General features: G+C 37.1%; 1 protein-coding gene across 4 annotated transcripts in view; it reads right to left on the bottom strand.

The window, feature by feature from the left end:
• The window catches only part of CWC27 (CWC27 spliceosome associated cyclophilin), a 212029-nt gene that overhangs the window by 12756 nt on the left and 186815 nt on the right, over window positions 1–12458 (bottom strand). For 2 of the 4 annotated variants that reach the window (XM_025892373.2, XM_025892371.2), the window contains one exon: window positions 582–1009. The exons of the other annotated variants lie outside the window; for them this stretch is intronic. In XM_025892373.2, coding sequence (XP_025748158.1) covers window positions 847–1009 — 163 coding nt within the window. In that variant the 3' untranslated portion in view covers window positions 582–846. Of the gene's footprint in view, window positions 1–581; window positions 1010–12458 lie in introns of those variants that run through there. 4 annotated transcript variants of the gene reach the window in all.

Raw genomic sequence — 12458 nt, forward strand, 5'->3', positions numbered from 1 at the left:
GAAAGTCAGCCTGTGGTATAATTTGAGGATTCAGATTCTAGAAAAACTGAGTAAAATATAGATAATATATAGTAAATTACCAGTATGCGTGGTTGTCATCAAAGGCTAAATTCTTGATGAGTTCTGTTGCTAGAATGGGACTTCTGCATGTGCTCCTGCTGTTGCTAAGCTGAGAAGGACAGAGGAATAGACAGGAGCTCCGTATTAGGCCAGTGTGTGCAGTAAGCTTGGCTGATATTACTTAGTGTATTAGTGTCTTGATTACATCTGTAAAACCCAGGTGAGAATATTCCTTGGGGATTCCTCAAGCATTAAGGCATGGGGCTACTGAGTCTTACTGATTTGGCTATTATTTTTAGATATTTATATCCAAAACAACAACAAAAATCAATCTTTATATTATGTATTTTTTTATTATATTCTAAATTTAGTAATGTGGTAACAGATGCCAGGGAGCTTTCCCTTAAGTATTCTTTTTTGCAAGAACTTCTTATAAAAAAAATCTTAAAAACAAAGCCTTCACATATTTTAGGATAAAAAGACACACCGGCTGGCAGTCTGCAAATAGTTAACATGTAAACTGGCAGGAAAGTTATTTTATTTCAGATTTTGCACTATAAAAGGTCAAATGGAGGGGAAAAAAAGCATGTACCAGTAACCAAAAACATTTGCTTAAATCATTCCACAATTTACATAACAAGATAATTGTTCTTCAAAACCAGACAACAGGTTTGAAAATACTTCTTTTCACACCCTTATAAGTGATGCTGTTGGGAACAAGGGCTGTTATAAGGCCACTTATTGCAGGCACATTTCTAGCTAGTTCTAGTTAACATTACTGTCATTTTATCTTCTTTCCTTTTTCTCTCTCATCAGCTTTTTGCTTTCTTCTCGTCTTCTCTTATTCACTGGATTTCGAGGATCATAGATTTCAAATGTGTCTGAATCTTGCATGCTTGCATCTTTCACTTTTCTGGTTTTATCCTCAAACTGAAGTACATGTGACATCCTGAAGAGGGAGAGAGATGGTTCAGTGATTTTTGGCAGAACAGAAAGTAGAAATTGTATACTATACTGTCCTTGGCATAATGAACCATAAGGGTACAGAACACCAACATGGGTTTATTTATTGGTGCTTATACCATATGGAAACCAACTTCTCAGAAAACACTTAAATTTGAGAAACATGTCTGGAATTTGTTCTGTTGCTTTGTATTTTTAGTAATGAGTCTTTTTGCCTCAGTCTTCACTTGAAGGTCCTTTCCTGATGGGAGGTTAAAGGGATTCTACCCAGAAGTGTTCCTTCAACTAAACTCAGAGAACATTTTGCCAGCTTCTATAAAGAGCACACTCACTTAGTGAGAGTGGGCAGGGTTGCAGGGCAGAACTCCAGACAATAAACCAGCCCTATCTGATCTTTTTGTTTTCAGTAGTTAAAGGGGTCAAGAGTCAGGAATGTGTTAAGAAAATTCTTGTTCAAATGGTGTTATGACTGCCTTTTATGGGGAGTTGCAGGGTTAAAAAAAAAGGATTTTCTTTTTCTTGCAAAAGGAAACTAAGCTTTGGCATAACTCCATGGACTAATTTCCTCCTCTTACTGTTGATTACAACAAATTTAACCATCCTGCTTTCCCACTTTATCAAATGCTTACGGGTCTTAAGGTATCAACATGTGCTTGAATCATAAGTGGTCATAAGCTGGCTATCCTTAGCAGCAGGGAAATATGTAAGTGATTAGCTCTGCCCCCATTAGGAGGTGTCAGAAATAAATGGGGAAGTGAAAGACCAGATTTCAGGGCAGTTGAATGAATTTGGAAAGAGAAAAATTCAATTTTGATATATAAACAAAACTACTAAGGCTTTTCCCACTTGTTAGTTAAGCAGTTTTAAAGTGGGCATACCCAACACTTTTATCACAGCTGATAGGGCTAAATTGCCTATGGGATTAACACTCCCCATACACCCATTGTAACTTTCATATGAAACCCAAATATTACATGAATTTCTTTTCCCCTGAATAAGCAGAGATTTGGGCAGTAGGTACTAGCACAAATCCCCCACACCTTTTCCCTGCAGTAGCACAAATGCTGAGAGAAGTTTACTTATGTGATATACTCTCATGGACATATTCAGATTTTGAAGAAAATATTTTGGTGGGAAATAAAATGTTACAATATTAGTGGTACTAAGGATTCAGTAACTACTGTTCTCGAGGGCTGACAAGTTGAGTCTTAACTCTATTCCCACCCCTTCCATTCCAGAAAAGCTTACTGGAATGCAATTAGTACAAGTGATATTATTATAGAGATGACCTAGAATCTATTTTAACTTACTAAATGAGGTAAATCAGATACACATTTCTATACTTCATTATTAATAATTTGTTATTTGCATCAAGTTTCATAACTAATTTCAATACATGAACATTCCCTATCACCTGTCAGAACTGCTGACTTCTTACACTTCTCTTGCTTTAGTAAACACCCTTTTTTACAAAAAGTATTATATGAGATCTTGCCATTTACAACATGGGTGGACCTAGAGGGTATTATGTTTACTGAAATACGTCAACGACAAATACCATGTTATTTCACTTAGATGTAGAATCTAAAAAACAAAACAAATCAATAAACAAACAGAATCACACCTATAAATACAGAGTACTTATGGTTGCCAGAGGGGTTGGGGATGGGAAGATGGGCCAAATGGGTAAAGAGGCATGGGATGTACAGGCTTCCACTTGTGGAATGAATAAGTCATGGAAATAAAAGGCACAGCATAAGAAATATAGTCAATGGTACTGCCATAGTGTTGCATGGTGACAGATGGGAGCTGCACTTGCGGTGAGCGTAGTATAAGGTATAGATAGTTGAATCACTATGCTGTACACCAAAATCTAATGCAACATTGTATGGCAACTATATAAAAAAGAAAAAGAAAGAAAGAAAACAAAAAAAAGAAAATCAGAGTATAGTGACCTCTTTACCATAGCAATTACAGGGGAAAAACCATGCTGATAGATAATTTCAAGAATGGTGATATTGAGGCCCATGCTTCCTAAGTTTCCACTTTAAATTGTTTCTATCTTCTTTTAAAATGAGCAGATATATTTAAATGGAAGAAATAGAAAGAAAAGTTCTGAATTAAGCTTATGGTGACAGAATAAATAGCATCAATTTTATCATGGATAATCATACAATTTAGTAGGATAAATCTGTAGATTCTTTGTGGGAAGAGGAAGATAGGGTATTCATAGGTTTTGATTACAACTTTTCAGTTGGAGATACTAATAAAATCCTAGAAGCTACAAATATGAAAAAAAAGGAAATGCATCATAAGATCGTTGCTTATTTAAATGGATTCCTCAAGTCTGATTTTCTTATGCTTTCAATTTCCTACAGTGTTTAAGTATTACCTTCTGAGAATAAAAAAAATTCCAACTCCTAGAAAAAGTCTGATTGTTCTACATTCATGGGAACAAAGAACAACTAGAACCAGTTTGAAACACAATCAAACTGGATTTAATCAATTAATGATAATTTGCTTAGGCCTAAAGGATCACTGACAACTAAGTTCAGTAAATACACCTTTGAAAGCCAACTAATCAGTGACAGCCTTATGCTTTTGACAGTTGGCCAATCAGTGGTGGGTTCTCTAGCAAACATATTTCTGAAAGCCAGCCAATCACCGACAGTCTCTCGTGAGTAATGGGGCTTCTGAGACTGATGTCAATCCCTAAATAATCCCTGACCCCAAAACTCTGTATAAGATTTGCAACCCACTTTGCTCAGAGACTGGGCCTAAAGGCATAGCTCTTCCTTACTTAAGTAATAAATTAAACCTTTTGTTTCAGGTAATGAGAGGTGGTCTTTTTCTATGACACATCTTACAATCTGTGCTGCATTCCCCACAAAGTATACTTTTTAGGAATTGTATTTCCACTTCTTTTTTTTTTTTTTAAGATTTTATTTATTTATTTGACAGAGAGAGACATAGCGATGGCAGGAACACAAGCAGGGGGGAGTGGGAGAGGGAGAAGCAGGCTTCCCGCAGAGCAGGGAGCCCGATGTGGGGCTCGATCCCAGGACCCCGGGATCATGACCTGAGCCAAAGGCAGACGCTTAACGACTGAGCCACCCAGGTGCCCTGTATTTCCACTTCTGAGGAACAAGTTTAGAAGGGTGGCGGGATGTCCTTTTGAAGGTCCTTTACTACACATCGTGGAGAATACAGACCCTGCACTGCATTTCAGTAAGTGTTTAGCAAATGATTCTTGTGCAGATACCTAAGTTGAAACCAGAAAGTAGCTCGAAACATGCCCTTTAAAACAATTTTATTCAATACTCCTATATTGATAGTGAAAAACAAAACCACTGTCTTTAGTTAACTTATTAATATCTTTCTATATACACATTTTTCTATTTCAGAAATTATTGCTCTCTCTGTCCAAAAATACAGATGGATGTTTTGTAATATCCATTTCTATTAGGGACTGCCCACATTTCAAAAATGACTTTACCAGAACTTGTCAATTAAAACCTTATAGGCACCTTCCTCCTTTCTATCCCATGAGAGTAGCTTGCAACTATTGGATTTAGTTGGCTCTGGTATGAGAAATGAACTCTAGACATGTGAACAACAGCACAAAGTCCACAAAGAGAAACAGATTTTCCTACAAATTTGCAAAAAAACAGAAAGCCGTAAATTAAAGTAGCTGTCTTTTTCAACTGTTTGTTTCATACACCACTGCACTAAACAAGTCCAACATTTTGATTAATAACAAACCTAAACCCAGAGGAAAGAAGGGGCTATCAGCTTACAAACTACTTCAGCTTTAATATCATAATACTTAGCATGGCTGGTTACTCAGCAATAATATTTAATCTTTAATAGAAATAAAAGCATAATCAAAATGGTTCACCCATTTATCTTTCAACATGCTTTGGTCACTTCATTTTAAAAAGCAAAACAAAACAGTTATTATGATTTTCAGCATAATAAACTCCGGACCTATGTGCCTCCATAAATCACAGACTGCATGAATTGAAAGCATGCCCACATTTTACAGCCTCCTATGAGAATATACATGCAGACTTACACTACAGACTTAACTCAAGGACATAAGGGTCTGGTCATTTACAAGTTTGTATGTCCCAATAACTCAATACTATTCACTCTGTGTCTGGTGATTGGAACTGGCCCAACAAGAGCAGTTAATTTTTTGGAATTAATTGCACACTGATCATTTACATATGAACATTTTAGAACTTTTAAAGATTTTATTTATTTATTTGACAGAGAAAGACACAGCGAGAGAGGGAACACAAGCAGGGGGAGAGGGAGAGGGCGAAGCAGGCTCCCCACTGAGCAGAGAGCCCGAAGTGGGGCTCCATCCCAGGACCCTGGGATCACGACCTGAGCTGAAGGCAGATGCTTAATGACTGAGCCACCCAGGCACCCCAGAACTTGTTCACTTGAAGGCAAAGACAAAAAATTTAATTCTGATTAATAAAAATTTACATAAGCTCAGATTCTCAAATAAGAACATTGACTTTAGTGTTTTACTAACATGGAAGAAATATGGAGGCTTACATTTTCATAGAGGTTATTTGGTAGAATAAGGTCTTTTTTTTTTTTCATATGGGGTTGTATGAAATTATAAACAAAAGTAAACAGCTGATTCTTCGAAAAGGACCTGGACCTTGACTAAATTCACTAATTTGACATTCAGTTTTTAAAGTCCTCCCACAATCATCAAATAGATTAAGAAATGACAGTAATGAATATTAATGGAGAACACAAGAGAGGTACTTATTCTCAAACACAGAGTAAGTAGTGTAATATAGAATTCCAGTATTAATAATTTGTTTCTGACTAAAATACATTAAGACTACTTATGCTTCTATCATGTAAACAGCCATCTTTTTCTTTGGAAATTCTATAAACCACTCCTTCCCAAGTCTCGCCAATTTAGGAACTTACCACCCCACCTTTAGATTTTTGTAGGTGTTCTAACTGTTCTATATCTGTATTATTTCTCCTTCTTCTAATCCTCCAAGGTTTCTAAAATAATCTTTAAAAAATTTTTTTAATTAAGTAGGTTCCACCCCCAACATGGGGCTTGAACTCACAACCCTGAGACTGAGAGTTCCATGCTCTATTGACTGAGCCAGCCAGGTGCCCCTAAAATAATCTTTCTTATACATTTCTTTGACCAGGAATTATTGACTATTGTATTAGACTGAACTACCTCAGCCGGACCCTTAAAACTCTCTAACAACTACATCTTCTTATCTCACCAACCTTATTTCGTTTCTTTCATCATTTACCCTTTTGTAACTGGCTGTCTACTTAATTGTGAACAGACTTCAGTTATTCGAGACGGTTTGAGTCTTGTCCACAACTGTATTCCCAGTGCTGAGAATGGTGATTTGTATTGTAAAGCAAAACCCCCAGATCCTCTGTACTGGCCAGACCTGCTGGCTGGTACTAGCTGGTCTGCTGAACTAACACTTGACCTCCTTTTATGGGCAGGGAATGTCTTTTATTTCTGTGATAAACTTTTAAAATGTCTCATAGCTCTGCAGAAAGTCTCATGCTCAGCACAAGCCCACCTTTTCATGACCTCTCAGACCTCGGCACATACTGATTGCTGCTTTTCCACTGAGCTCCTCTCACCTAATGGCTAGCTGTTACTCATAGACTGTAGGGTGAGCATACCTTATGTTCTTGCCTACTGACTATGATCCCTCATGTAAAACTAGATAGGTTTTTTTTATTTTTAATTTTTTTGTTAAGTAAACTCTATCTGCAACGTGGGGCTCAAACTCACGACCCTGAGATCAAGAGTCACATGCCCCACCGACTGAGCCAGGCAGGTGCCCCTTGACAGATTTTTTTTTTAAGCAGTTTCTCACAGACTAATCCTAGAGCCCTGCAGCAAACATAGGCTGCACGTAAGAATCATTTGGGTAGCTTTAAAAAATATGCCCGGCTTCTACCTCCAGAGGTATTGATTTAATTGTGCTGGGATGGGGCCCCAGCACTGGTAATTAAATTGCTCATTAAAATTTTTTCCTGGTGATTTTAAAATACAGCCAAAGTTAAGACCACAACACTGAGGTTTAAGAATCTTTACGTTTTTACATTGATTTATTTCATCAGCCATTTGTTCTGGCCCCTTCAGAGATGAACAGCTAGTTCCTAATGACAAACTACTCATTTGAAGAAGCATAAGTGGCCCTTGAGCTCATTAACTGAATAATCCCAAGTGTGTTATCCTTTTCTTAGATATGGTTTGAAGATAAGACAAGAAACTAGATTCAGTTATTCACTCAACAAACATCTGAGGACTTTTTATGTGTGAGACCCTGTGTCAGACACTGGGGACACAAAGCCAGATATGATCCAGGCCCTGCCATCCTAAAGGGAACAGTCTGTTAGGGAGATGCACACACAGACTCTAGAACAAATGCACACTCTGGAATCTCCTGCAAAGCGTGAGGCGACAGGAAGAGCATCCATTGACACAGCTCTTTACAAAAACCTTTCATGGGTTGTCTGCTATTATCTTCAGAGTAGTAACGGTGTGGGGGAGGCAGGAAAGATGTTGTCATCACCCCCACTGCACAGGCAAACTTTTTTTTTCATGGTCAAGAAACTTGTAGCTGGTAAGGAGTTGATGAGGTACTCTACTGAATGTCTTCAGAGGTAAGAAATTTTCATGACATGAAGATGGATTTAACTTTAGGAATAAATAGAAAGTTAATTCAGTGCTAAGTTGAGTGAGTAGGATAAAAAAATCAGATGGGGTACTGCTTATTTTGGAATAAAAAAAATTTTAAAAATCCAACTATAAAGAGACAAGAATGATTATTTGTATGGCTCCCAGGCTGGCCTTTGAAGCAATTCAAAAAGAGAAGTTCCAAAAATGTCTTGAGCAATGTAGGAGGCTCTTTGGGAAAAGACACCTCTCTTTTAGATGAAAGCTTGCAAAAAAAAAAAAAAGGTAATTAATTTTCACTGTAAATTTTTCTCCCATGATTGTCTTTAGTCACTGCTCTCTAGAATCTCAGTCTCAATTTTTCCTTATACTTCCTGAAATGAGGATGCTAGGTTGGGACACCCCGTTCAGCTGGAGGTCCCAGAGCGGGAGAGTCAAGGGTCCACCGCCTGCCCCTGTGAGGGTGGTGGTTTGGCAGTCTCCTATCAGGCATCTAATTACTAAGGAGTGCCTTGTAGTTGATGATGATATCTGGGTCTTTTCTGTTATATATATATTTTTCAAAGGTGCAAATCTAGCCATTGAAAAGTCTTCTGTTTTAAATCCTTTGGTGCTCTCCATTGTCTACACAATGAAACCCAAATTTCTTATGTGGCCTCTATAATTTGGCTTTTGATTCCAAGTTCCTGTATCACCTTCTCTGATCACATTTATAATCCAGACATTCCGAATTACTTGCAGTTTCCCGAACAAAACCTGTTCTCTCCCACCTGCCTCCTGCTTCTCTATCGTAATACCCTTCTCCTCTCCCTTGTACTGGCTGAGGTGTCATCCCTTGTGGGAAAGAGTCCCGACTCCTCTCCTGGCCGGTCCTCTTTTTCCAGTGGGGTTAGGCCCTCTTCTGTATCTCTCTCTAGTTTAGGCTCCCTCTCCAGACTGCAGTTGGCTCTGTTTTACTTGCCTTTGTACCAGCACTAGTCACCAATGCTTGGCAGGAAAAACACCCTCAATAAATTTTTGATGAATAAATAAATGTTTCTGGGTAACCAGTCACTTCTGAAACCTTTGGCTAGAATTCTGGTGTTTTTCACCATTTTCCTTGATAGTATTAATATATAATTCCAAATTATTTAGCTATTATGTTTATAAACCCTTGAGTTTTCTACAGTAACTCTCAAACTCCACAATACCAGAGAAAAGGCTAATATTTCAAAAAGCTAAAACAAAGAATTCCACCACTACTAACTTTATGCTGTGAAAATCCAACACTTTTCTTCCTCAAATGGCCACTTAAAATGCCTACTGATTGACATTCGTCTTTTGTACTCTTGGTCTTTGAGATATTAGTTGGTGGGGAAAAATGCATATATTGCCCTCAGACAGCCTCCCTTGACTTGGGTTGAAAGGCCTTGCCATTCTTTGTGAAACTGTCATCCTCATAATTTGTTTTCAGTATATTGTATTGACAGCTTCTCATTTTCTGTTAAATTAGAATTCCTAAGAAACCCAACTAAATAACTCCTAGTTATTGTTTAAGTTCATTATTCTATAGGACTACAGATAAGAAACTTAAATGATCTGGTTGAAGATTTCTTTTGAGGGGGAGGACTGGAAAGGAGATTTGCATTTGAAAAGCAAAAATAGCCCTTTTTGTTTTTAAAGAAAAATTTCAGCAAGACAAAACAATTTTCAAGTTTTGCTCACATTTGATTCTTTGAAAGGACCACACCCAGCTCTGTATTATAGATGGCCTGCAGCATACTCTGTCCATGTCACTTCTCTGGAATGTCCTGCCATCCCCTGCCCACTGGTCGGTGTCCCCTGTCCTTTCAAAGCCCAAGTGTAATTCCCATTTCCTTCTAAAAATCTGACTGCCCTGGGTTTTAGGATCTGCTCTTACTTTTGAATTTCTCTGATACTTTCTATGGAAACTTTTGTAGATTGCCGGTGGAAGACCTGGTTTGAGTTATAGTTCAGTCACTAACTGTTACTGTAGAAAAGTCACATTGCTTTTCAGGCCTGTTTCTTCATCTGTGAAGAGGAGATTGTGATATGCACCCTAGTTACCTCACATAATTAGAGTGAGATTCAAACATCATGCCTCCACCAAGTCCAACACTTACTATTTCAGTTAATTTTATATTTTGTGTATATGTGCTACATATAAACTGTGCTTGTATAAAGTTATCATTTCATAATATTCTATTACACTGCACAGACTTTTTCAAATATTTTTGTGTACACATCATACACACATAACTTCTTTGATCTTACCTAACTTTGGAGGCTTATATGTATATTTTAAAATATATCCGGTCTATACTAGACTACAAGCCATTTCGAAGGGTAGAAACTGTTTAGAGAATCAAAGAATTATAGATATTTTATTTTTATAATTTTCATAGCATGATAAACATATATTCACTGTTTTTGTGGGTTTTTTTGTGCAAACTAACACAATCCTTAGAAGTAAAAAGAAAAAAACAATCATCTCATAGTTCATTAATAATTACTGTAAATATATAGGTACATCACTTCCTGTACTTTTCCTGTGCATCTCTATGTACATACACACACACATATATACGCATGTATGTATTATATGTAATATGTGTGCGTATATATACACGTGTATATATATACATATATATATAAAGGGATCATCATGCATAAATTTTATAATTTGTATTTCATACCCAACTATACTACAATTATCTTTTTTTACATAGATAACTCTACCTTTTTTTTTTAAGATTTATTTATTTGAGAGACAGAGAGTGCATGAGTGTGGGGAGGGGCAGAGGGAGAAGCAGACTCCCCGCTGAAGAAGGAGTTTGACATGGGACTCAATAACTGGACTCTGGGATCACGACCTGAGCCAAAGGCAGATGCTTACCCTACTGAGCCACCCAGGTGCCCCAGATAAGTATACTTCTACATCATTTAATTAATTTTCTAGTATTTGGGGGCGCCTGAGTGGCTCAGTTAGTTAAGCGTCTGCCTTCAGCTCAGGTCATAATCTCAGGGTCCTGGGATTGAGCCCCACATCGGGGGCTCCCTGCTCAGCGGGGAGTCTGCTTCTCCCTCTCCCTCTGCTCCTCCCCACTGATTGTAATGTCTCTCTTTCAAATAAATAAAATCTAAAAAAAAATGTCTAATATTTCATCCTATAGACAATTTACAATCAACCCTGTGTTGTAGGATTCTTAGGCTTGTTCAAATTTTCACTTTTATAAACAAAATGCTGCTAATAATATCTATGTGAATAAGAAAAATTAGGATTTTCTTATTTGTAGAAATTTTGGGGAGGAGAGGCTGGTTCAATATTCTTTCTTTTGGTAGCATAATTCTTTCTCTTTCAGAAATGACCCTTCTCCACTCTGCGTCCATGTTGTTGGAGTGGGATGACATCCCCTGTCCTTGTCCCAGTAAGGGGACACATGTAATAGGTCTGCCCAGAATAATCAGTGATTACATCAGGGCATGGGCATTTGAATTTGAAAAGGCCAAACAGAATTGGTTCAAGAACTTTTCTTAGAACTACTGGGTTGACCATAACATGATCCTAGAGCTTCTGACGGCCATCTTTCCCACCCCCTAGGGGAAGCATGGTCGATGGATGAGGCCAACTGAGAGGAAAATGGAGCCCGGAGACAGAAAAAAGAGAGAGATTCCTGACACTGGTTGAATTCTCTGATCTACTCATGCCCTAGCTCTACTTCTTAAGCTTCCCATGCTGATAGATTCCCCATTTTTGTTTAAGATATTTCTGTCATTTATAATAGAGAATTTTTACTCATGCTTAGGATATATTCCCAGAAGTAGAATTCTTAGGACAAAGATTTGTGTATTTTTAAGGTATTTCATACGAATGGTCTAACTTCACTCCACAGAGAGGATTTATCAATTTACACCCTCATTGGCAGAGTGTCTTATTTTGCTTTAATAGCTTTTGTTTTCCCTCTTCTCCCATGTATTTGGCTATCTGTATTTCTTCTTTTGTGATATGTGTGTATATATATCCTTTGCCCATTAAAAAATGTGATATTCAGCTTTTCCTTATGGATTTGTGAGAAATTTTACTATATTAAGAATATAAATCTATATTCATCACATACATTGAAAATACCTTTTCTAGTTTATCATTTGTCCTTTAATTTTGTTTTTTTTGTTGAGTTTTACTTACCTATCTCCTTTCCATCCCTCTTTCCTTTTTTCCTCCCTTCCATATAGAACTTTACAATTTTTTATATAGTCATTGTGAGCAGCCTCTTCCTTTGTGGTCTCTGTCTTTAAAGTCATACTTAAGTCTTTCTTCACATTAATACCATGTAAATATCCGCCTATATTTTCAACAGCACTCTTACAGTTCTCTTTTCATAATTTTGGCATCTGACTGGCAAATATCATTACTTTCTTACTCTTAAAAAACATTTCTAAAAATTTGCTTATTTTTTAAAATAGATTCTATTTTTTCAAATTTTAGATTTACAGAAAAATTGGGCAGTTAGTACAGACAGTTCCCTAATACCCCCAAACCAATTTTCCCTATTATCATCTCATGTTAGTATGGTACATTTGTTACATTTAATGAACCAATATTGATATCTTATTATTAAATCCATAGCTTATTTATATTTCCTTAGTGTTATGGACTAAATTGTGTTTCCCCAAATTCATAAGTTGAAGACCTAACTCCCAATATGACTGTCTTTGGAGATACGGCCTTAACAGA

Source organism: Callorhinus ursinus, unplaced genomic scaffold, assembly GCF_003265705.2.
Source record: "Callorhinus ursinus isolate GAN/ISIS: 27379988/994484 unplaced genomic scaffold, GSC_fseal_2.0 scaffold23, whole genome shotgun sequence".
NCBI classification, from domain to species: Eukaryota; Metazoa; Chordata; class Mammalia; order Carnivora; family Otariidae; genus Callorhinus; species Callorhinus ursinus.